This window comes from Rhinolophus hipposideros (assembly GCF_964194185.1).
Source record: "Rhinolophus hipposideros genome assembly, chromosome: 11".
Classification (NCBI taxonomy): Eukaryota; Metazoa; Chordata; class Mammalia; order Chiroptera; family Rhinolophidae; genus Rhinolophus; species Rhinolophus hipposideros.
Genome location: NC_138057.1, coordinates 35,010,956 through 35,037,774, shown reverse-complemented (window position 1 = coordinate 35,037,774; position 26,819 = coordinate 35,010,956). Strand labels below are relative to the sequence as shown.

General features: G+C 43.1%; 1 protein-coding gene across 1 annotated transcript in view; it reads left to right on the top strand.

The window, feature by feature from the left end:
- DOCK8 (dedicator of cytokinesis 8) overlaps window positions 1-20,776 on the top strand; it is a 190,065-nt gene extending 169,289 nt beyond the window's left edge. Inside the window, exons 43-48 of the mRNA XM_081065762.1 lie at window positions 896-985; window positions 3,995-4,231; window positions 6,642-6,785; window positions 8,044-8,150; window positions 19,073-19,243; window positions 19,706-20,776. Of these exons, the coding sequence (XP_080921888.1) occupies window positions 896-985; window positions 3,995-4,231; window positions 6,642-6,785; window positions 8,044-8,150; window positions 19,073-19,243; window positions 19,706-19,766 (810 nt within the window). The 3' untranslated portion in view covers window positions 19,767-20,776. The remainder of the gene's footprint in view (window positions 1-895; window positions 986-3,994; window positions 4,232-6,641; window positions 6,786-8,043; window positions 8,151-19,072; window positions 19,244-19,705) is intronic.
- The last annotated feature ends 6,043 nt before the right edge of the window (window positions 20,777-26,819 follow it).

Below are 26,819 nucleotides of genomic sequence, written 5' to 3'. Positions count from 1 at the left end.
CAGTCCCAAGTCCAACCTGCTGTTTGATTTGATCCGTAATATAGCAGAAAAGATTAGCCTGTTCCCCGACAAAAGGCTTGAGACAAAGGGAAACAGCATAGAGAAATGTGAGGAAAAAGAAAGTAGACTTTGAAAGGGCCGAACACTAAGAGCTCAAGAGGAAAGTCAAGCAGAGCCCCCAAAACAAAACCCTCTCAGGGTGAATTACTGGGGTCCCCTGAGCTGCTGACACCAATTAAGCAGAGTTTCACTCCTTACACTTTCTTGCTATTGCTTTGAGTTTACGCCCTTTTACGGCTGTAAAACCTAAAACATTTTTGTTGCCAAGTTTCTTTTTATACTATTTATCTATGCCAAATAAGACAAGGGATTTTAATCCTCACTTGACCCAGAGAAGCCATGGCCCAGAGTGGCTGGGTGACTCACCCAGTCATTGAGCTCATGAGAAGGAGAGCTAGCAATCCCCAGGACACTTGGCTTTTTCATGTGTTTTCCCAACTCAGGACTAGAAGGACATGTTTTGTCTTCTTGTGCACTGTGCTTTGTCACATTATAGAAAGCCTGGTGATCTCCAAGTTCCTAGGGTACAAAAGGCAAGAAGTGAATAGTGCCATACCCCTGGTGCTGCTTCAGGAAATATGATGACTCTGGTTGGAATAGAGATGAATCATTCATACTGTAGGAGTGCACGTATCAGTTTGCAATGCTGGACTTCCTGATATTTTTATTTTTGTCTCAGGAGGTGTCGAAATTGCCTAATTAGATCAGAGTGACTTTCATTAATCAACAAGCAAACTCTCCCTTACACTTATTCCAAACTTTTTCCACTTCTGAAAGACAAAAGTTTGCATTACATTGAAATAACCTTTATAATCTGTCGGTTTCTCTTGCATAGGGATTTTATAGTCAATGTTTTGGTGCAGAATTTGTGGAAGTGATCAAAGACTCTGCCCCTGTGGACAAAACCAAGCTGGATCCTAACAAGGTAGGAGGAAATTTGCAAAATATAACCATCAGGCTCTGATTCCCTTTGTTCTAGCCCAAGAACATAAAGTGACCTCTTGTGTTGGGCTCTCCAAATCATTTCAGTGCAGCCAAACTTTTCTGTCTAGGGTTCAACTACTATTTAGTTAGATTTTAAAGAAACCATACTCAAAGGCAGGAGTCGTAAAGAGCTACCATTTATTAGATACCAACTGTGTGCCTGGCACTGCATTAGGACCTTTATGTATGTACACCACTTCATTTCATCCTCCAGCAGCCCTTTGAAATAGGTCTTATTATTTCTATTTTACAGATGAGAAAACTGAGGTATGGAAAGGTTAAGCAACTTTCCATGATTTTTTTTTTAAGAGAAAGTGCTGAAGCCAGTACTGGAACTCAGTCCTTTATCCTCAAAACCGTGCTCTGATCACTGCTCCTTACTGCATTTCTATAAAACTTGAAACTCTCAATTTAAGATGTGTTAGAAAGATGCATCCTTTTCATTGGCAGCATTGAGTGGCACCTTCTGTAGCTGCAGGTATTGCTTCCAGGCAACTGCAGGGTCACTGTGTTGTGGGGGTAGTGGTGCAAAGGGCTTAGACTTCAGTTTCCTCACTTCTCACATGGGGACGTGTCCTGCTTCAGCCCCAAATGGGTTGATTGCAGCCCAGTTCTGACACTCACCACAAGTTACAGACTCAGCTCTCCACAAGAGTGACTTCGTTGCAGACACCAGACTCATGTGGGGTCCCCAGACTACCCATACTTCTGACCACATGGCCACAAATTTGGAGGTTCCCACTTCCTCAGGTTAGATAATTCACTAGAATGACACAGAACTGAGAAAAGTGTTATACTCATGATGACAGTTTTATGATAAAGGGTACACAGGGCAAGTCTGGGAAGGAACCCAGAGCTTCTATGCCCTCTCCCTATGGAATCCAGGCGTGTCGCCATTCCAGCAGGTAAGTATGTTCACCAACCAGGAAGCTCCACTGAGCGAGCCTTGGTGTCCAGAATTGAACCAATCCAGGTAGGCGTGGATTAAATCATCAACCACCTTATTAAACTCAGTCTCCAGCCCCCAGCCCCTCCCTGGAGGTCAGGCTGGCCCCAACTCCCAACCCTCTAATCAGATGATTGGTCTTTTGAATAATCAGCCCCCTTCTTGAAGCTATCTAGGGACTCACCATGCAAGAGTCACCTCATTAAAAAAAAAAAAAAAAAAAGACACTCAGGAAATTCTAAGAGTTTTTGAAGCTCTGTGCCAGGAAATGCAAACAAAGACTAGATATATTTTTTATTACACTACAGAGTGGTGCCTGCCTGCTCAGCCCACCTCATAGAGAGATAAGTTCATGAGAGAGCTTTCTAAACTACTGGAAATAATGCAAGTTCAAGGTAGTATTAAGGGTTGGGGGACAGAGGGGCAGTGGCCATCTGGTCTGTAAAATGAAGAGTCCAAACTCTTTTCTCAGTTCTGTCCTCCAGGATATTAAGAAGATGATGCAAGTAGGGAGGAATTGGCCAAATGTAATAGTTTGTTTTTCCACATATTTCAGAAGACTCGCTCACTTAAGACACATTCCCTTATCTAGGCTGGAAGCATTAACTAGTCAGACCTGGGCTAAGCTTCCGACAGACACGTTTGAGGTCTTTGAAAGTCCGGGCTGGCTGTGTGCCGCACGTGCTATGTGGAGTTACCAGTGACATCCCAGACACAAGGTGCTCGTGTTCCTTTTTCCCCAAAGTAGGTTCTGAGAGTTTTAAAGAAGAATCCAAACCCAGAATTATAACCAGATTTCATCCCACTAAATAGTGATTTACAGTTGAGATCAGTGACCTCACCCATCCATTTTAGTGGGTGGCTGTTGCAGTCTCCGGTCATTGTTATACTTTTTTTTTTTTAAGGGAAATTTTTCTTAATAAGTGCCCTTCTTCACTGTGTGTGTGTGTGTGTGTGTGTGTGTGTGTGCTTTTTAAAGAGGTATGTGCAGTAAAATTCACTCTTTTTCTGTTTAGTTCTATGAGTTTTGACAAACTCAGGTAACTACCATCCCAATCAAAATACAAAAGACTGCCATTACCCGCGGTATTTCCGCGTGCCCTTTTGTAGCCATTCCCTCCCTCTACTTTCAGCCCGACAGTCCCTGATCTATAGTCTGTCTCTGCAGTTTTGCCTTTTCCAGAACGTCATATAAATGGATTCTTACAGTAAATAAATGGGATCACACAGCTTTTTGAGTCTGGCTTCTTTCACTTAGCACAATGCACTTGAGATTTATCCATGTTGTAGTAGTTTGTTCTTTTTTATTGCTGAGTAGTATTCCGTTGTGTGGATGTACCACCATTTGTTTATCCATTCCCCACTTAAGAGATATTTGGATTGTTTCAATTTTTTGTATATTATGAATACTGCTGCTGTCGACATTTGCATACCGGTTTTTGTGTGAACATAAGTTTTCATTTCTCTTAGGTACACACACCAGAGAGGAATCATTGGGTTGGATAGTCAGTATAATTTAACTATATAAGAAACTGCTGACCTGTTTTGTAAAGTGACTGTACCATTTCGCATTCCCACCATCAGTGTATGAAAGTTCCAGCCACTTTCCATCCTTGTCAGCACTTGGTGTTGTCGATTTTCTTCAGTTTAGCCATTCTACCAAATGTGCAGTGGTCACGGTTGTTCCAAAAAGGGAAGTTTGTCTCTTCTGAATAGCAGTTTGTGAACTTTCATAGCAACGTTCAGTTGTATCAGTTAGGAAGGGTGGCTTGTGGGCCTGACTACACCCAGATACACGGCCCTCTCCACCTCTCAGTCCTATGGGGGTGGAGAGGAAGTATGGCTGATGGCTGAAGTCTCACCTGATGCGCTCAGCTTCTGTGGCTGTTGTAAACTCAGAGAGGTGGTGCTGCTATGCTGGTGCCAGCATGCCTTTCCCCTGTGTCCTAGATGGTTGTTTACAAAATAACTCATCTCCACCTTCCCCTACCTTTTCCTCCTCAGGCCTACATACAAATCACTTTTGTGGAGCCTTACTTTGATGAGTATGAGATGAAAGACAGGGTAACCTACTTTGAGAAGAATTTCAATCTGCGGAGGTTCATGTACACCACCCCCTTCACCCTGGAGGGGCGGCCGCGGGGGGAGCTGCACGAGCAGTACCGGCGGAACACAGTCCTGACCACCATGCACGCCTTCCCCTACATCAAGACTCGGATCAGCGTCATCCAGAAGGAGGAGGTAATGGCACCCGCAGGCAACAGGCTCCTCCCAGGATGACACACAAACCTCCTTCCTGCACCTTCATGGCAGACCGGAGTGAAATCGAGAAAGGAACACACTTGAAATATTATTGTCGTGGTTATCCTCTTATTCTCATGGGGCCAGGGAATCCCATTTAGGCAGCTACATGTTTTATAGTATTACTTTAAGTAGTTTATATATTTAAAGGTTTGTCTTGAATATAAACATGCTTGCATCACTACAACACTTAGCATTTTAATGGTAAATTGCTATGCAATGTATCTATTTAAATTTAAAATACTTTATATTAAATCTGTATCTATTTAAAAGGCAGAGCTGTGTTGTTAATTGTGAGAGACAGGAAGAACAAGGGAGCAGCCGCGCTGAGCTAGTGGTGAAGGTGGAGGAAGGGCGCCGTACAGCGTAGGCAAGGACACCACCCAACTTCCAGTCCCAGCTTCCTCCTGTGACACTGCACAGGCCACTTACCTTCATTCAGTTTCCTCATCTGCACATTGACAGGAGGACCCCTTTCTCTTCTCTGCTTCTATATACAGAAGCCTCTAATCCATGGAACTGATCAAGAAAGTATCTCAAGCCACAGAATTGCTCAACAACTAGACATGCTTTCAACATCTTGTTTTACTTTAAAACACATCCATGTACGTGTATTTGTCATTCATTTTGTATCAGGCTAAGCCTTCTCTGTGATTGGGGTGAGCTGGTCACAATCTAACATGGTCTTCCTTCTATAAACCCCACCCATGAGGAACTGTCTGTAATTTTCAGTTTTGATTTCTGTAAAGCTGAGTGAGAGCTTGAAGATCCTTGCTAAACAATATAAGAGTAGAGTCCTTCTGGGTTTTTATGATTTTTTTTTTGCCCCTAGCCTTTTATAGTTGTCTTGTACACACCTAATATGACAGGGATCTTTATAAAAACTCACTTCCATAACATCTTGCCCAAGCATTCAGTTTGGTTTTCATAGAAACAACCTTTTCTTTCCACGCCCATAGTTCGTCAGTTTGTGTATTATTAGATTAGGTCATTCAAATAACAGGTATAACAAGCATAATCAAGTTGGTGAACGAACACAGATGAATTGTAGTGAATATACATCTCATCAGGCCGGAGCAGAAGTGACTGAGCTCGCTGGAGAGTGGCCCGTGAGCTCAAGTGTTCAGCAAGAACATCAGAGAAGAGGTTTCCCAGAGGGCAAAGCAAACCTGAACTAGTGACTCAGTTAAGAAGAGGTTAGTGTAGAAGGCATCTGCTATATTTCTATTTGTTTTGGGCTTTTGAACACTAGGGCACGTAGGCATAGTGCAAAAATAAACTCATGGTCCCAATAAGAATCCTTACAGTTTTTCTCAGCCATCTGTAGTTCCCTGACAATCTCAGTAGATTGATTTCCTAGGGCTGTTGTAACCAAGTGCCAGAGACTGGATAGCTTAAGCAACAGATACTTATTGTCTCCCAGTTCTGGAAGCCACTGGTCAAAATTCAAGGTATTTGCAGCATTGGGTCCTTCTGAGAGCTGTGAAGGAAGGACCTGTTCCAGGCCTCCCTCCTTGGCTTGTAGATGCCACCTTCCCTATGTCTTTTCACATCTTCTTACCTGTACGCATGTCTCTGTGTCCAAATTTCCCCTTGTTAATCAGACATAAATCATACTGGATTAGGGCCCATCTTAATGACTTCCTTTTAATTTGGTTACCTCCATAAAGACCCTATCTCAAGGTCACATTCTGAAGTACTGGGGCTTAGGACTTTGGTGTATGAATTCAGGGGCACATGACTCCACTCATAACACTTGGGAAGGACCATACCCCAAAACCTCAGAACTTAGCAACTAGCAGATTGACCCTTAAGAGAATTCTGTTTACTAGGAATTCACCTTTAGGGTAAGTTGGAAAAGGCAGTCATGATGCCAAAATCTTATGTTATGGTGAGGAAGAAAATCTTGAATGCTGTGCTTCTAATTGCTTTCCCAATAAGCCATGTAACTTGTTCAATAACAGGAAGGGACACCTAGCAGTGTAGAAAGAACATGGATTTTGAATGTAGACATTATTGTGATCAAATTCTGTCCTCCCTGTTTACTACCTGTGTCATTTTTTGGCACTTTTTAAACTTTACAAATCTCTCTTTGATTGTACAATGGAGAGAATAAGGAGGTTGTTTAAAGGAATAAATGATAAATGTATGTAAAGTTCCTGGAATATGATAAGTACTTAAGAAATGTTAATACTTCCTTCCTCCTAACCGGTCCAGATTAACTTAAATTACTCTGAAATCCTCCTTAGCTGTTTCTTCAAATCCAGTCGTCCTCTTTGTCATAGCTCCACATTTGTCATGGATTATAAGATCAGACACTGACTTCCCTACATTTTTATCTTATGTTCAGTTTGTTTTGACACCAATCGAAGTTGCCATTGAAGATATGAAGAAAAAGACCCTGCAGTTAGCAGTTGCTGTTCACCAGGAGCCCCCTGATGCCAAGATGCTTCAGATGGTGCTGCAGGGCTCCGTTGGAGCTACTGTAAATCAGGTAAGCAAACGCTGGTTTGCAGCTTCTCTGGTTCTTGTTATTTTCATTTTTATTATATGTCTGCATCCTCCTTCCTTGATGATGATGAGTTGATGTGTTGATGAGGAGTCTGATCAACATAAAAATGATCTTCCTAAATTTAGACTGAACACTTGTGAGGTTTAGAAGACTTAGAGGGGCCTCTTCTGCTCATGGAAGAATCCCAGGTAGAAAAGAAATCCTGGAGAGGAGTGCGCCATCTAAGGAGCACCATTTTCTCAGAGAAGTCTTCCCTCGGGACCAGATCTGGCAATACAATCCAGACTTAGGGTCCTGTTAAAGAGTGCTTAGTCATGCCTAGTTTAGGCAGAGTTGTTGCAGGGCTTAAGAATAATCTAAGAATGCCTGCAGGAGAAGGGGGAAAGGGAATAGAACGTGCAAACCCTGGGTCAGTTACCAGATGAATTCAGCAAGCCAGAAGCCTTGCTAACCAGGTTTGACCTGGGACTGGGCTTCTTTGGCACTTTAGAGCAGACTAGCTCTTCTCAAACCCATTAGAATCCTGCCTCCCAAGCTCAACATGCAACTGATCCAGTCTCAGATGGAGGAAAATACTAGCTTAGTCCACACCTCCACACAAAAACTCAGTGAGTATCGTGACTCATCATTCAGCACAACTGAGCTCCCCTGCAAAAAATTTGTGTCCATGTAATATCAATGGAGCAAAAATAGCAGAGAGGAGAAATGATTATTATATTTCCAAGATCAGAAAATATTAGGAAGCTTTTGCTTTTTTAAATCCCAATCCTTTGATGGAAATGGAAGACTGTATAAGCCCACAGCCATGGGCTATGTATGTACTCTGCATTTCTCTGACAAGCCAGCGGTTACACAAAATCACGCTTGACACTGTTGAGGGCACCTGGACAACTGAATATCAGTGGAAGGATCAAGACAATCCTCATTTTTAGAAAAGCAACTCAAAGCACATGCCTTTTGATGTAGTAGTATTACCTTTGTGTATAATGGAAACCTGTTATTAGTACATTTGATTAAGAAAATACATTTGTACTTCTTCTGGGTATTCTCTGAAAAATCCAGACTCTTCCTTGGGAATCACAGTTTCTTGAGAAGTTCAAGACCCTCCTTGATTTTTTTTGTTTTGGTCAAAGCAACTACAAAATTAAAATGTTCAACCTAAGAAGTCACTCCAAGACTTTCTCCCAAGTAATTTAGTTTTCTTTCCAACTTCAGTATTGTTTTTCACTTTTTACTTCAGGGACCCCTGGAAGTAGCCCAAGTGTTTTTGGCCGAAATTCCAGCTGACCCAAAACTCTATCGACATCACAACAAGTTGAGATTATGCTTTAAGGAATTCATAATGCGGTAAGAAGGAAAATGGCTGGGAATTCGGTAGAGCAGAGGTTCTCAAAGTGTGGTTCCCCAGACCAGCAGCTTCGGCGTCACCTGAGAACTTACTGGAAAGGCAAATTCTCAGGCACTGACCGGACCTACTGAATCAGAATCTCCAGCAGTCGGTGTTTTCACAAGCCCTCCAGGAAGTCTGACACACATGCTCAAGTTTTAGAACCACTGCAGTAGAACAACACTACTTGTACTACTATTAAGTAACTGACACTTCAACCGTAAATGCTTTTATGTTTATCATCTCACGTGTGCCTCACAATCACATTATAAAACAAGTAGTATCACCATCCTCATTTTACAAGAGGAAATGGAGGTTCAGAGATGGGAGATGATTTTCCCTAAGGTCATATAGCCAGTTACTAGCAGAGTTGAGTTCAACTCCGGGTTCTCTGAATCCAAATAGCCCACATGTCCATCAAGGTGCTGATATTGCATGGTATGTTAGAGTCTGAGAGGGTCCTGGCATTGGCGGTCTTTGCAATTTCCCATGTGATACAATACCATTTTTTTTAGAAACTTAATAATATATACTGCCTCAAATTGAGAGACGAAGGCAAGACTCTAAAACTGAGCTTTTTCAAATCATCTCTAATAGTTCCCGGTGTCAGACAAGCGTCATCTCTGCTCCCAAATTCTGCAGTGGAGCTGGCTTCCAGAGCCGCCTGTTCAGCCTGGATAAGACGTGCCTCTTTGGGCAAGGTCTTGCAATCTCTTGCAATACAGGCAGGTATATTGGGTCTCCTGTGGCCCTAAAAAGAATGATTATGAAGGATGTGATGGCATTTCACCTATAAGAAAGGAAAACCATCAGAAAAATGTGTACCAGTATTTCTTTCATCCAGAACCTTAGAGCAGCATATGAAGTATGAGACTATCCTCACATGGGAGATGGGGTTGAAGGACGTTCAAAGTTGAAGTTTGCTACATTCAGTGAAAATTCCTCCGAATGCTGATGTTGGATGAGAGTGGAGATATCCCTTCGTCCACAGGCTTTGGTGAGACGTATGCAAATTTTCTACGTGTAGAGGACACTCACTTTGTCCCGCAGTGAAGCACAGCTTCTTGGTAGTAGGGGAGGGTGTGTGTGGTGCTGTGTGGCTGTGTGCGCGTGCACACACATACACACACACTGAGATTATATTTGCTACTGTTTTGGTATTTGAATTGTTTCCTGTATATGACAACAATCTAGCATTACACAAAAGCTAGATTGACTTCAATCAGTAGTGCATTTTCATAGAACAAAAGGCTAGAAGAATATCGGGAGAAGTGTTATTTACTTTTTTTTTTTTTACATTTTATTATTTTCTTGTATTTACTATTTACTTTCCATATATCGTTATATAAAATTCATTATGATTGAAGGCCTCTGAGCTTGGCAGTGGCCTGGGCCTCTCTGGACCTCTGAAAAGACCTCTGAAATGTTTAATGAGCACGCAGTATGACCCAGGTCTGACATTAGTTGGTGGAAATGCAGGAGCTGGATATTCTGCTCCTGATGACAGGTCACATAGCCTCAGGGCTAAATGACACAATGCAGCATGTACTAAGAACTGTGAAGGGTGCACTAAATATAGGACTACAGAGTGCTGCTTGGGGCTTGGAGTGCAGAAAAGTCTGTTACAGGCTGGAGTGGCTGGGAAAGGCTTTGTGAAAAACACCACTTAAGTCTTGTCTTGAAAATACAGGTGGAAGAAATGGGGTAGCGGGAAGAAGTATCCTTTTACTGGTAAAGGGATTGACATGACCACAAGACCGAGAGGCAGGAATGTCTATGATACCCCTGGGCTTTTCTGAGTCAGCAAGAGCCGCACAGTTTCATGAGCATGCTAGGACAAGAAGGAAAGACCCGACAGACAGTCGCATTGGTAAATGGGGCTCTAAAGAGAACTGAAATGTGAAAGGAAGCTTGTTAAGAGGAGACGTGATTTTTGTTCCTTGGTTAAAACGTACTTAGAAAATCCCCATTGAACACATATTCCTAATTAGCTCCAGGCCCCAGGACAAGTGACTACAAAGAGAACCAGGGCTGAGTTACACGAGTTTCAGGCTCAAAATACACAAGAGAAAGTCGATTTTCCTAGGGATGTTCCTTTCATAAAGTCATGCGTTAGATTTCTGATGGCGATGTTATCTTTTACCCCAGATGGCCTGCAAAAATGCTGACTTGCCCAAAGCGAATTCACCATTTAAAATGTTGTTCTCCAGCCTTTCTAATGGTGATTCCCATGGGAAACCAGACTGTAGTCCCACCTTCCCCACTGCTGGGTAGGCTGATGCATTATTCTAGGAATACCACAAGAATATCTATGAGTGCTTCTCAGACTTGACTGGGCAAAGAGATGGCCTGGGAATCGTTTCAAAATGCAGATTCTGATCCAGAAGGTCTGGGGCAGGGCCTGAGACTCTGCATTTCTCACAAGCTCCCAGGTGGTGCTGATGCTGCTGGATGGAAGTGGAGTCTGTAAACCTGTAAAGGCTGCCTGATTGGCCCCCTCTTGCATTTCCTTTATCCTTCCCTCCTTCCCCAGTAGTTTACCCCTCAGTTCATGCCTTATATCACTCATCCCTTTTTCCTTCCCTTTCCTCCCTTCAAAACAGTAAATGAGTCCCTACTATTACACTTTTGAACCAACCATAGATGTCAGTTTACTCGTCCATTCAGCAAACACGTATCGAGCCCATGCTTTGTGCCAGGCACTGTGCTACACGTGTGTAAAGGTCAAGTCCCTACAAATTGGAAGGCTCCAGACAAAACAATACTGCTGCTCACTATTTCACGTCGATGTGCAAACAGTGGTTGTCTTTCTTTCCATTTTCTTTCTCATAGATCAGAAGTAGTAGGAGAGATTGTGGTTAAGGTTGCATCACTGTATAAATTCAGTAAAATTCATCAAACTGAATTTAAAATGAGTGAATGTTATGATCTGTAAATTGTACCTTCAATACAAGTGGTAGGTGAGGAAGCCTTCCTTTCCCCCCATTGCTTAATTGCTTCTCAAGTCCAATCAGCAAGCGACAGCTTTTTAATGACTAGAGTCATTCTTTTGTCCAGTTGCGTGTACCCTTGTTTCCCCCGCCTCAACTCTGCTTTCGGACAGCAGAGCTGACACGGGTGTGGAAAATGGTTGAGGCTTGAACGGCTCTCAGATTTTCCCTGGAGTGTGCTCCAGCTTCTCAGTAGACTTGGGCTGTAGGACGATAAGCCCAGATTTCCAAGGTGAACACAAGTGAGCCTTCCGATGCTGATTGCTCATAGCGGAAATGTATGCTAGCCAGCTAGGTCCCACCACTGGGCAGTGGCCTTTCTGACTCAGCTGTTGCAGAACCAGATACAGCCGTAAAGGACCTGGCAGGCTAACAGCTGCAGCTGCTGCGCCTCCAGCCAGCCCTGCAGCAATTCAGAAGGTTGCCAAGTTGGAACCTCGATCCCCTCTTGCCTTTTCCTGCAGTAAGAAAAACACACCGCAGGCTTCCAGAAGCCAAGATGGACAGATGCAGCATTCTGTTTCCCTCCTCTGCTCCCCCAAAGTACCCCATCATCTGTGCCAATCAGTGTGTTAAAGTTTCCTTTTCCTGCATGTCTATCTTAGTCAGCTCAGGTTGGTAGAACAAAGTACCGTGGACTGAGGGGCTTGGAGAACAGACATTTACTTCTCACCGTTGGGGAAGTCTCAGATTAAGGTGCCAGCAGATTCCGCACCTGGCGAGGACCCTCTTGCTGGCTCATAAACAGCCCCCTTCTTCTGACTGTGTCCTCATATGGTAGAGAGACGTGAGAAGAAAGCTGTCTGGCATTTCTTGTTTAAAGGCCATTAATCCCATCATGTTGGGTCTCACCCTCATAGCTTAATTTAAACCTCAATTCCTCCTAAAGGTTTCACCTCCAAATATCATCACGTGGGGGTTAGGACTTCAACATAAACATTTAGTCCATAACATTATCTAAGCTTGCTCATTCCTGTAAAGACTATAGAATATTCTTTTTTTTTTTTAATTTAAATAAGAAATGGCAGTATGCAATGGCCCCCATTAGAGGTTGGTTTCAGATATACCCAGATAGGGTTCCACTGCACATATGGCCGTAGAGTCAGAAAATAGAGTAGTGAGTGGTGTTTATAAACTAGAATTAGGTCTGTGAAGAGGAAGGAGAAGGGATGGGCCCAAAGGGCCAAAGCAAAACCAATGTGTATAGTATAGGTAGAAACCAAAGTAACAGGTGAAAAGAGATCTGAGTATTTGGTGGGGAACAAAGCTTTAAATATGATGAGATGTTGATCAGAAGCCTGTCAATCATGAGGACATATGAATGACTTTTATCACAGAGCCCCCTGTATTAGTGGGCCTGGGGTGCTAAACAGAAAACGGAGAGCTAAGTAGAGTAAAACACACTCTCTCTCTCTCTCTCCCTCTCTCTCTCTCTCTCTCTCTCTCTCTCTCTCTCTCTCTTTTCACCCCCACCCCACCCCACCCCCACCCCTCTCCCATCCCATCCCAATGATTCTGAAGAGAAAAAGCCCATTTTGGTTATGGTGTGATCCTGTCTTCCTCTTTGAGCCCGCCCCACCCGCACCTCTCTTGATCAAGCTTGTCAGTGCTCTTCAGGGATGGGGCACTGTGCTGAAGCGTGGTGGGGGCAGATGCTGAATTAGAGAACAGTATATGGTCACCGAAACTGCAGGGCTCTGCGATTCTTCAGCATGGAAGCCCAGGGCCTGAAGGAGGTTAGAGCCAGTGTAATGTGAAGCAAGCACTAAAGACTAGCCTACAGTCTGATCTGGGGATCCACCTAGGTTCTAGTGTGTTCAGGAGATGCTCAGAATATGCTTCCACGTGTCATATGTGATATTGGACACCTTCTCTAGACCATAGCCCCAATCTAGACCCCCTCCCACATCTTCACTAAGGAGGAGAAGAAAGAGCCCCTGTGGCTTCCCTGAGGGAGATGCTGACACAGGCCCAAGCAGGGGAGGGAGAGGTGGCTCAGAGGGGACAGCAGGAAGATGTAGTCGTAGCTGCTGCTTGTCTGCCCTGGGGTGCATTCCCTGCCCCCACAGTGCTGTGCACTTTTAGCCTCATGTGCCTCCCCATCTGCAGTGATGGGGGGCACACAGGAAGAGTGCCTTCTGTGGGGCTGTAACCCCTACTGTGCTCTAGGAAAGGCAGCCAACATCAATTTACCAGTCTGCTAGGTCCGCACACACCTAACACCATTTCATCCCCATAAAACCATTTTATAGATGAAGAAAATGAGTTTGAAAGAGGTTATGATTAGCCCAAGGTCACACAGAAAGTAAGTGGCAGAACCAGGATTTAAACTCGTCTTCCGTTGGGATAGGCTGCCCTTGGGATCTGGGGTCTGGGAGAGAGGACATGAAGGGACCAGGGTTGAAGAAAGCCCCTGGGATGCGCTCGGCAGAGGCTGTGCCCCTGGAACTCACGTCCACTGCAGCTCTTCCTACAAAGAAGCCAGATATTCCTTTGGTGCCCTGTCCCCAAATTATCCATCCTTACCTTACAGGGCCTGGAGCATATAGTGTACTCCCCCAGTCGTGGGCGGAGGGTGGGCGCCGATGTCTCGGTGTCTCTAGTATCTCTGCTAAGAGATCCTCCTCGCAGTCCAGCAGCTATGCTTCTTCATGGGGCCTTGAGAGGAGACTTGCTCAAGTGTTATCAGGAAGAAGCTGAGAAAGGCAGGATTGGGACCTGCACATTGGAACCCCAGAGAGAATAGTTTCAACTTGAGACCAAGGCCACATGCCTGGGTTCTGGCTGGAAAGGCCAGTGTCTTTCATAGGCAGCATTTGTGATACCGGGATTCAGAGTATGGGCTCTTGAGCCAGGTTGCCTGGGTTCGAATACCCACTCTGCCTTAACTAGCTGTGTGACCTTATTAGGCAAGTTACCTAACCTCAGTTTCTCCAACTATAATAGTCACTACCTCCTAAAGTTAGTGTCAAGATAAAAGACATTCATAGGTAGAGCTTAGAATAGGGCTTGGCACATACTAAGTGATTGGTAAGTGTGACATCATTCATTGGGGCCACTAGAGACCTCATCAGTTTGGGTAGGAAACAGAGACTTGATGTGATTTACATACCGAGATGATCTGCCCATGGTTTGTCTGCCTCTATACGGTTTATACCATAAGACACGGTGGTGCTGATGGACAGGGCACTTCAGCTCTTTGCATCTTAATTTCATCAACTAGAAAAAACAAGGGACTGGAATATAACATTTCTAATAGTCCATCATTCTCATAGTGAATAAATAGTTTCTGTACTCAGACTGGGCCTATCAGGAAGAATAATGTGTTCTAGGTTTTAGCTACGTATGTGCCAGAACTATTCTAAGACTTTTATACGTTGAACTCATTGAATCTTTACAATCATTGGTAAGATAGGCTATTATCACCTTCACATCACAGATGAAGAAACTAAGGCCTGGAAAGCGTGAGTACTTGTCTGATGTCACAAAGCCAGGAAGCAGCAAAGCAAGATTCAGAGTCGAGCACTCTGGCTGTGCATGCTCTTAACTACTGTGGTGTGCTCTTCCCTCTAGGAACTACATCCAGTTGCCAGTAACCAAGAATGGCTTAAATAAAAGAGAAACGTATTAGTCTCTCATATACAATAAGATCAGGAATAGTCATCCCACAGATGTGTGGTGACTTCAGAAATTATCAGTGACCCCCAGGCTCTTTCCATTCTTTTGCTCTGCCATACTGGTTATAGTGTACCCATCCTTACATCCTGTCACAATATGGCTACTAGGGCGCTAGCCATCGTCACCATAACCCAGGAAAGTGTCAGAAGTAGAAATGAGGAAAGAACAAAAGGCTCTGCCCCTGTAATGACCTTTCCTATTGACTTCATCTTATTTCTCCCATCAGCCGCCCCTATCTGTTAAGGGAGGCTAGGGAATGTAATTTTCTAGGCGGGCATACCTGAGGAAGAAAGGGAATGGATACTGAGGAAATAATCAGCATTTTTTTTCCATACCGAGGGGCTGATGTGTGGGGTTGTGCAAAAGGAGCATCACAGAAGAGGGAGGTCAGTAGATACAGAGGGTAAGGGCTACGTGACCACCCTCTCTGTGGGAAAGACTCCTAACTCCTTACATAGAGGCCCAAAGAGTAACTGGCAGCAAGGGCCAGGAACCATGTTCTAGAAGCCCCTGCCTCAAGCTGGTTTCTGTTGCACTCTGCTGAAAAATCCCAGGCACATTCACTGTAAGAAAATGCTTGTGTTCAATGAACTTATCAACAACAAAAGCAAAGGACGTGGCTATCTGGGATGGTGGTGTCACTGAGAGCGCACATCAGATGGCCATAGACCTCATGAAAATGTTACAGATAAGACCATTTTTTAAAAAATGATTTGCAGTGTAGTTATATGGTCCTATGTATATTTATCAAGAGATAGGGCTATTCTCTAGGAGGGAAATTTAGTCCATGTCTCTCTTTAGTTTATGGATTTAAATTAGCATAGTGGAAGGTATTCTAATTTTAATTAGAAAATCTAGAGAATATAATCCAAATGAAACAAAGGAAGAAAATGTAGTATATGACACAATTTTATAAATTGTAAAATTTGTTAAAATATGAGTAATAATACTACAAAAATATGGATATTTTTCACTCCACCTATTAATATATTTGTCTTTGTAAAACACTATGTTTATTCATTGCTGTGTAACAAACTACCCCAACACTTATTAGCTTAAAACAACAACAATAACATTTACTTATGATGCATGTGGTTCCAGGGCTCAGCGAGGCAGTCTTTGCTCAGAGTCTCTCAGTGACAGTGGCTGGGGCTTGAATTGCCTGATGGCTTCCTCACTCATGTGTGGTGTCTGAGCTTAGAATACTCAAACTTCAGGGGGTTCAGGACGCCAAAGTAGAGACAGCCAGGCAGAAGCCATAGTGCTCTTTATTACCCAGTCATACAGCATCACTTATACCACATTGTGTTCACTGAGGCACTCACAAAGGACCCTCCATCTCTTGATGGGGACGTGGCAAAGTTGTGGGGATGGGTGAAAGGACATGTCAGGTGGGCAATTATTGCTATGACCCTTTTTGGAAAACAGAATCTGCCAAATTCCAAATGCATGGATCGGCCTTATCATCACAGCTCCTCATTTAATTATCCTAACCACTCTAGGAGATGTATGAGATTATTATCCCCATTTTACAGATGAGAAAACTGAAGACTTCAGTGGTTAAGTCATTGTGCTAATGAGTAGCGACTGGGTTTCAACCCCAGCTCTGTCTGCATGTAAAGCATTTAACCCAGTCTAGGGCACATAGTGTGCCATCAGTATATGCTAGCTAGCTATTTATTGTTCCTTCTGATAACACAGACTACAGAGAATTTAGTTAATTTCTCCCCAAGTTTTCAGAATAGACACCCCCAAGGTAGCAGTTAGCACCTGCAGGCCTCTTGTAGTCTGCCTGTGTTACAAACCTGGGCCTTGACGTCATCCTGAAACTGACTTTATTTTACACATGTGGTATTTCATAACTGTTAATTCAGAAGCAATAAAAAATAATAAGGGGTGATGTAGTAGATTTCTCTGGGTTCAAAGTCTATGTACGTCCCCTTCCTCAAAACCTTTGATATGCAACCCTAGGTATCCTACAATTTGCTTCAATTAATGTCAAACTTAAAAGATAGGTGAAAATCCAGTTAAGGGAGTTCTTTTGGCTTCTGGCTGATTTAAATCAAATCCGTCTTCTACATCAGGTTAATTCTGTGGTGAAGCTGTGGTGAGAGGTTTGTTTTGGCCTTGGCCAAGTAGCTTTCCCCTGCCCCATTGCCACATGCCATCCTCTTCACTTCTGTTCAGAAAACAGTTTAAACCATGTTGATCACTGGAATCCTATTCATCTGCAGGAGAATAGAAATATTACTAATTATTGCATGTCAGCTAAGTTTCAGCCATTATGTTGTCCTTTCAAGGCTTGTTGATTTGTCAGTTTCCTTGAGTAGAACAGTATAAAGGGCAAGACTTTATCATGTTTAAATAACACGAGTTTCTTCCTGGGTATGTACCATACTATGTAGGAAACCACAAAAACAGTAGGCTTAACCGTCCACAAGTTTGATAAACACAAGTTTTTAAAGATTTTCTTTTTAACTCTCTGCAGTTTCACCCCAGTGGGACTAGATATAGATCTATTTTTGTTGATTAGAGGATTTCTGTTTTCAATTCTGTAAAATTATCAGCTCTTATCTCTGAATATTGCCTCTTGCTCATTTTACATTCTTTTAAACATTCTTTTAGATGTAGGTTGTACATCTCCATTATATCTCCAGATTTCTTAACCTTTTTTTTCATGTTTTTACTTTTTTTTTTTATCTCGTTGGTGATTTCCTTAGATCTGTCATAGTTCATGAGTTCTCTAATTGTGTTTAGTTTACTGTTTAACCTGTCCATTGATATTTTCCTCTTTATTTTAGTGACTACATTTTTATTTCTAGAAGCTCTGTTTGGTTATTTTCTGAAATTTTCCAGATCTTGTTTTTCATACTCTCCCATTTGTTGTCATGGATTTTATACCTTTATTATGTCTCTTATTAACTTTGGGGTTTTACGTCATTCTATTATCTCTAATTCTTATCTGGCTACTTCTTCTACATGTTGAATCTGTTGGTTTTCCTTCATGGTCGTTGGTTTCCTCATATAATATATAATTTTTCATTGCTCATCTTTATCAGGGGGCGCTCTGTCTTTGGGTGGCCCATCGGCCCTGATTGAGAAACTATCCCTCCAGAGCAGCTTTCCATTTATTTCCATCTGAGCCCTAGGGATTTCAATAATCTTGGTCTGGTTTTTAAATTAATTTGGAGCACCCATAATAAAGGAATGTACCTTTTTAACTCATACCTACATGCGGTATAAGCCTAGAATTTCAGTTTCTTTAGGTGACTTTCTTTCCTATTAACGGTTCCAAGCTGATAACAAACTTCCATTGCACCTTTCTGGACAGTTTGTAGCCTTTTTCTACACCTCTTTTCAGAGATGGCAAAGCTTCTCAAGGCTCTGAACTATATGCAGGTGACATATCTAGAATCCCGCTTAGCCCGGCCAAAACTACATCACTTACCTTGTGAGGGCACTGAACCTACCCTCCCCCCTCCAGCTCCCAGGACTTACATGGGATTGCGATCCTAACAGGCAGTCCTCGTGACAGCTGCCATGTCACCAGCTCCTATCACTCTGATTTTGATTTTCTCCTCCTTTAGGGTACCTGGGGTTTCCTATTCTCTTTCAACAACTTTGTGTTGTACTTTCCCAGCATTTCCACGTGTATATAGTGGGGGAGGGGACAGGGGACTGAAAGGCTTCTAATCCATCTGCCATGTTGCCATAACTCACAGTGAGTTTTGCTTAAGCGTAAGCGTTTCCATTCTGCAATGACCTGAGTTTGAATCCTGGATCCACCACTTGCTCACAGTGTTATCTTGGGCAAGCAACCTAACATTTCTGAGCTTCAAGGACAAAACAGAGATAAACACAGACTTTCTCAGTTTGTTGGGAAAATTAACCAGATGATGGATGTGAAACTCCTTGAATAATTCCTGGCAGAGAGTGAGCCAGACCTTCCATATCGCCTGGGCAACTTTTCAAAAATACAGATTTCTGGGTGCTGCCCCTTAGAGATTTGGATTCGTTGAGTCTGATGTGGGGCCCAGAAATCTGCAAGTTGAAAAGCTACACAGGTGATCCTGACAGGCCATCAAAGTTTGCCAACATTCCTAAGGTGACTCAAGAAATGTAAATAGTATCATCATCCCATATTTCTAAGCACCTCAAACTCCTTTGAAAGAAAACCTCATTTTCTCCCTACTACCCTGGGATTTGCCTGTCAGATGCGGTGAGGCTGTAGAGAAAAACAAGCGGCTCATCACAGCAGACCAAAGGGAGTATCAGCAGGAGCTCAAAAAGAACTACAACAAGCTGAAAGAGAACCTCCGGCCCATGATCGAGCGGAAAATTCCAGAACTCTACAAGCCGATATTCAGAGTTGAGAGTCAAAAGAGGTAAGAGCCAGGCAGAGGAGGCCTCTTCCTGGGGGATAAAGGACAGGGCCCGGGGCCCAGCAATCAGGGTGCGCTCAGCTGCACAGAACCTCCGTGGGCTGGGAGTGGGTCTGAGTCAGAGAAACTGCCAGAGCTTAATCTGTTCTCCTTCCATCCTGATCCTCCCTGTACCTTCTCCTGACCTCCCTGAGACTCCTTCCTATTGGCCCCCCGCCAGCCATCCTCCCAGTGCCAACTTACTGCCTGTGTTTTTTCTGGCGCAGTGTGAAAGGATCTGAGCACCTTCTCTTATTTACTTATTTACTGAATTCTCCATGATGGATGTCCTTTCTAGTGGGTGGTGTTTTCCCCCTTCCCTCTCTTTAAAAGGATAATTGATCTTTCTTACCTCTGTTTTTTTTTTGTTTTGTTTTTTGTTTTTGTTTTTTTTGTTTTTGTTTTTCTCTCTCTCCCCGATTTCAGAGACTCCTTCCACAGATCTAGTTTCAGGAAATGTGAAACCCAGTTGTCACAGGGCAGCTAAGAAAAGCTGTCTTCACCCATGGAGACCTGAGGCTCTGCGACCCTGGAGAAGGACTCGCTGGTACTTCAAACATAGAATATTTGCCATGTGGAAGAGAGGACGTGCTCCCTGACCAGACAGCACTCCATCCAAGTGACCCCGGAAATCACTCCCAAATGGGGTCTGACCAACCAGGTTTTGGCCACACTGGCGGGTGAGGGGCATGGAGGGGTACCTGTGTATTTATTAAAGCATGGTTTTTCCCAGTATTGTGCAAAACAAGGTATCAACAGTGTCTCCTGCTGTGTGGTCAGTCATTGCCGTCCATATTTGGATGTACAGGAGAAAGTCATCCTGCCCAAGGAGAAATGGAAAAGTTCTCCACCAACCTATTCAAAGTAAACTTCACTCATCCTCTCTTTGTGGGGAAAGGAGGGCGAGCTTGCAAGAATGCAAAACGTGGCCAATAAATCTATGAGGAGTGGAGGCCTGAGTAGAAATCTAAAAATCATGATGGTTGCACATTTAAGGATGGATTAATCATTCGTGAGCTCGTTACCCTTTGGGCAGTGGTGGACTTGTTGTATAGTTATTTTTGGTGAAGTGTTACGTTAATTTAACATGCTTCTAGAGGAGCACATTCGAAGCCTTGATTTAGGAGGTATATGGTACTCTGAGCAGTCTGCCCAGTCTTGGGTGCTGCATTCACCTACATTGAAACAATTCTCCTATAAGGCCTTGTGTTTTTTTCTGATGTGTGTGCTCACTCACTCTTTTTCTCCTCCTCTTTGGGACCAGGTTTATTTTTATAAAAGGATAATATCCACACTTTCATGTCAGAACCTGTGCTTTCAGAACACTGTGTGATGTACATCACTTACAGAGTACAGTCAGCTTTGAAGTCTTTTGATAATGTACGTTAGGAGAAAGATGAACAAAATTATTGTTGGAGAATTAAATTATATATTTTTAATATGACTGATTACCTTGACTGGTACTAAAAATGTAATAAGAACTGTAAACCAAATGTTTCCCGTTGCACGTTGTGTTTGTTATGTTGACAACTCTTCATGTTTTGTAAAGCACTTCAGAGAAGAAGACACATGCCCAATCACAGCCTTGGTCAAACAGTGCTCTCCAGGGTTGCACCTCTTCTGCGACATTTAATCTTGGTGGTCCTGAGAGAGAATTTAGTTTGGATATCCCAGAACTTTTTGTTTATATATCAGGTATGCAGCAATTTATAGTCTGAAACGGACTTTTTTTTTTAATTCCTGAAGCTTAAGTTTCAGTGGCAAACGTTTTTTAAGCATTTGGGGCAGACTGCTTTTTAAAGTATATTATATACTAATTGCCTGCTTACATGAGTATACATGACATCCTTTAATTCCATGTGTTGTTTAGCATCTTCTGTGTGGGAGATAGTGGGTGAGACCAAGGTTAAATAACACTGTCACTGCCCTCCAAAGTCTGTCAGTCTAGAGAGGAAGAGACTCTATATGTGTCCTCATATTGATGTAGGAATATTTCTCTCTGTGTCCCCAAATGATGTAGGGGACTTTTGAGTGAGTGCCTGGATCATATCTCGTGAGACCGAAGAATGGAAACACGGACCCAGGAGAAGCAAAAAGTTTTAAAAAGAGGATAGTTTATTGAAAGCAAAGGGACAGAGCACCCGAGTGGGGGGTGGGGGGGATCCTGAATGGGGGTGCCCACTGATTGAGGCAAAAGCTCTTACTTTTATACCTTCCCTGGCTTGCTTGGGGAAGGGGGCTGGAGCCTTCTAATGGAATTCATCTATCAGGTTTGTCCTGTTTGCCCATCCTGAAGGGATTCACGAAATAAGCCATTCTTATTTATCAGATCTGCTCCTTTGTCCGGCCAAAAGGGATTTATGAGATAATTTATTAACCTCAAAGAGCATTCTCGTTTCTTTGTCCTGGAGTGAAGGAGACATTCCAGAACCTGGAATTTCAGGATATGGCTGCCTTTTGCTTATTCCACCAGGGATTTTCCTGTCTTCCTAAACAACATGCTAACTAACCTGTCTCAGTATAGCCATGATACACAGCAGTCTAGAACAGGCCCCATGGAATGTAACGTTTCCTGAGTGACTCAAGCATGGCCATCATTATCAACAGCTATTATATTCTGCCCTCAAACAATAAGGTTTAGGTGCCAAGTTATGTAGGGCTAACTTTTAATGCTAAGAGCTCTAGTAATCCTAGTGACCTAGGATATTCCCAACAAAATGTCCCCTGCTTTTAAATACACGTTGTCACAAGGTATCTTTTTTCAGTCTCTCTTGTACTACAGTGGGTGCCACTTGCTTCACAAGTACAGAAACTGTGTTTCCTGCTGCATTCCTATCCCCTAGCCCAGTGTTCAACACACTGAAGACACTCTAAATATTTGTCAAACGACTAAATGAATGAATGAGGGCGAGTAGGCCTGCTTCTAGAACAGCATGGTCCAATAGAAACATGATACAAGCCACATTAAAAATAATCATAAAAAGAAGCAGGTGAAATGAATGTTAATTACATATTCTATTTAACCTGATAGATATTATCATTTCAACATTCAATCAATATAAAAATTATTAATGAGGCATTTTTATGTTCCTTTTTTCATACTATGTCTTGGAAATCTGTATGTTGTACATATTTTACACTTACAGATTTTACACTTTACATTTATCAATTAAGACCAGGCACATTTCAAGTGCTTAATAGCCATGCATGGCTAGTGGCTGCTCTATTGGGCGGTGTAGTTCTAGAAGCTTCCAACTTTTATAACTTGATATCTGTGATCTATGGTCTCAGAATAAAGATCATTAAAGTTGTGGGAATACGGTCCAGAGGAAGAATAACAGAATTCTAATTCAGAGCCTGTGGGTTTACGTGGAAGTAAAGCTTGTGGAGTTGGGGGGTGTGGACTGGTCAACATTGGTTTTAGCTGCTCATACTCTTTCTGAGCTAACCCCACTCTTCTCAATTCCAGATAATTCAGTTGTTCTTTAAGTAACAGATATAAATAAAGTGGAGGCATTGCTGTGCTTTTTAAAATAATGGTGTAATCAAAGAACTCAGACATAGGTCCTCTGATTAGGTAGTCTAAATAAGAGAGAAACATTTTAAACATTCCAAAGAGTAAAGAAAATTAGGCCTTTTGTTTCCTGAAAATAAAAGAAACCTAATTATGCCATGATAACCATCTGGATTTAACTTTGGAAAACTCTTCTGTGAAAGATTATTGGATAAATCTTCTGATTGATTGCATGCCTCTTCTTCAGCAAGGTCAAGGGATGTCACCATCCCTTAATCTCAGGAAAATGACACACGAATATACTGTATAGACCTGATTGGGTCTGTACTGCCACACATTGTCTTAAACACCATAATTCTGTTTAGTAAGGAGTCCTTTCCGTGACAATAGATTTGTTTTGAAACAAAAACCGTTTAGGGCTGGCATTGGTCGTTGTGGTTCCAAGTATGTTTTCAAAGACAGGGAGCCTTTGTTTTCGCCTGGAATGTATTTTTAACTACTTGTTCTCTCAAGTATTGTAAAGCTGCAATTGACTAAGTATCATTTTGCCAAAAAAACACTAAAGGTTCTAATATATGCCAGAATGCAGGGTATATCCACAGTATCCAGTGTGTTCTTTTGGACCTAAGGCGATACTTCCCAATCTTTTTCACATCGTGGGTGTACATGTTTTTTATTGAGACATAACAAATAACCCCCAAACTAATTAGCTTAAAACAACAATAAACAGTAAATAGCCCACCCAGTTCCTGTGGATTAGGACTTCAGAGGGGGCTTCGCTGAAAGCTTGCAGCCAAAATGTTGGCCAGACCTGCCATCCCCTGAAGGTTTGACTATAACTGGAGGATCCTCTTCCAAAGTGGCTAATTTGTAATGTTGGGAAGTTGGTGCGAGTTGTTGATGGGAGGCCTCACTTCTTCTCCAGGTGGGTCTCTCCCCAGACTGTATAAATCTCAGGACAGGACTGTTGACTTGCCGTAGGGTGAGCGATTGACAAGAAGCAAGTCCAAAGTGGCAGCGTCTTCTGTGGCTTAGCCGCAGAAGTCAGACTCCCTCTGATCTGCTGTATTCTTGTTTTCAGAAGCCAGTCACCAACTTCAGTCCACATTCAGTGGGAGGAGAATGAGAGCCTCCATTTTGAACCAGAGGGCTGTTAAACATGTTTTCACCTTTTAAAATGAGCACGAGTGGGGCGCACTGAAATTTTGTGTTTGTTGTCTCACTGGGATAAATAGATAAAGCTACTTGCTGGTAGAAATGAGCAGCCCTGGAGCTCTGGCTGTCCTGAGTTGCTCCCAGAGGGCTGGCGTAATCAACCGCATGAAACACCTCTAAGCCAGCCCCCCCCACCCCGCCCCTCAGAGTACCATGGTGCACCATTTGGCAAGCCCTAGCCTAAGGATAGTTCTCAGTTGGCAATCTCTTCTAAGGGACAGAAAACCAAACTTAAATTGTTATTGAAAGGGGTGATTGAATTCACTGGCACACTTAATAGAATAATACAGAAGTCATAATGGTTCAGACCCAGCTTGATTCAGGACCCGCACCACAGCTCCTGGGTCCATTTTTCCTCTTGGTTAGCTCCATCCTCAGGCTTTCAGCAATGGTCGCCAGAAATTCCAGGCTCACCCATTATAGTGAATACAGTCCTCAACCTCACAACCTCATCTCACCAAGCTCCACAAACAGGAGAGGTTCTGTATTCCAGAATTCCCAGTGGGAATTCCTTGGATTCATTCTAATTCGAGTGGCTCATGCTAACCAAGTTTCTCGCCTTGCACTAGAAGTGCGATCACTATCAAGTCAAACCTCATGGCTAGGAATAGGGGGCCTGGTAATTCCTCACGGAAGGAGGAAGAAAGGGGAAAGAATGCAAAACATCACACGAGCTCTCTGCAGGACATTTTGCTTTAAAGAGAAAGCATTCAGAAGAAGGAACTTGTGTGGAGATAAGGATTATAGTTTATTTCAGATCATGTTCACAACCTGTGACCTGGCAGGACCATTCCCGGGAGGGAAGATGAAGGACATCTGCAGTATATGAAGGAGAACCTAGGGCTTATATGCCGAAGAAGGGTGGGGACTGGGGTAGATGGGGTAGGATGTATTGCTGTGCCAGTAATTTATCCTCTGGAGTGTCTTGCCAAAATGGTGTTAGTGATCAGAAATCAGAACTGTAGGGCTGAGGGTAGAGGCACGGTGAAAAGAATGAGGGCAACAGGGAAATGGAATAAAATTAGATCTGAGTGGAAAAAGTCAAACATCAAAATTGTGTTTTCGCTCAGATCTCCAGTGTCTGGCCCATAGTGGGTGCTCAATGCATGTTTGTAAAGGACCAAAATAATGAATGAAGATGGCAAATCAATGATGATTTCAGCCAGACTGTAACTTTTCTGTAGCTCTGGGCTAAAAGCAGCTCCTAAAGGACAGATGATTACATCCATTGGCCCCAGAGGAAGGGCTTTCCATTTTCTTTTGACTTTACCTATTATCGATATGTGAGCAAAAATTAAGAGTATTTTTTTTCTCTTTTCTGTTGCTTTACCTTGAATTATCCTAAACCTTATTCTTTGTAATTTTAAACCTAACTTCACAGAGCCTGATTCAAAAGCCAGATCTCTGAAGGTCACTAAGGTTTTGGGCCTTGGAATTACTGGAGGAAATGCAGCACAGCCTCGACTGAACACTCTTTGGAGAGCTGTCCGTGTTCCCGACCCATAAGGCCTTGCTGCTGCAGCACACCCTGGAAGGCATCCTGGAATGATGCCACCCAGTTCCCACGTGATGATGACCTTGGTGGCATAGCTTCACAGCTACATGGCTTTCACCTTTACTATTTTCCCCACACATTAGAAGATACAAATCACTAGTAGCAAGATAAAGGAGGGATTTTCAAGGTGATACAACTCTAAAGGACACAGGTGAGAAATTAGCTTTCCTGTTCCTTATCTGTTCCTTTATGTGATGAGAGAACATGACATGGATGAACAAATTATTCTGTCATCCAACAAGATTGTCAGAGTTATTAGTGAGATTTTAAAAACACAGACCATGACTGCCAAAAGTCCTGGTTTCTTATTCTTCCACCTTCTAGACTTGCAACTCTGGCCAAACTGCTGTACCTCTCTGAGGTTTAGGTTTTTTCACTGTGCAATGGGGATAAGAATTTCTCTGCCTTCTTCCAACCTGCTGAGGAAATCCAGTGAGATAATGAATGCGTGGGAATGTGTCTGGGAAACTCGAAAGTGCTGCTCCGAATGTAAGGTCACACTACTTAACAATTGACAGCTCCAGCGAGTTTCGCCAAGCCCCCACACAGTTGCTTCCGCTGCTGGCAGTGTTAATCAAAAGCAGGCCAAAGGTGCAGGCAGGACAGAGGCCTAACTTACCAGAAAATAAATGCCTGGCCTGTTCAATCTGCAGTGCCAGTGTATGCTGTCTCGCAAAGGCCAACAGCCAGGGCCTTCGGGGTAGAAGGAAGAAAGGCTATCAGTGGAACGGGAGGGTACACAGGGGCGCCTGGAAACCCAACCTGACCTGGCTTCCCTTCTCACTTGCCGTATGTTTCCAGTGCATTCCTCTGGGAGGTAAATACACAGGTTCCAACAGCCCACCTGTGTCCAGAGCCTGTACACGCTCCCTGCGGGTATCAAAGCACACTGACTTCCACTTGAAACAAAGCCATTCAAGGCAAGTTTCCCTGATGGTCATGAGGAAGAAATAGAGGATTTAGCAGCTATGTCGGATTTGCAACAACGAATCTGACGTTGTTTGTTTAGAAGAAAGGGCTTGTCTGTAGCCTCCCCAGCTCCACACTCAGCAGCTCCAACTTTGCAGCCGGGACACAAATGTCTCTAGGTGCCTATTAAGCAAAAAGTTTCTAAAGAGCATTGCATGGAGCCCAATAATTGATAAGAAACTCAGTGGCCCTAATCCACTGAGAAACAAAGAAGGGGCACCCCAGCAAGTGCAGCAATTTAAATGGAGCTTAGCAAAATCAAGCAGTACACACACACCCACACACCA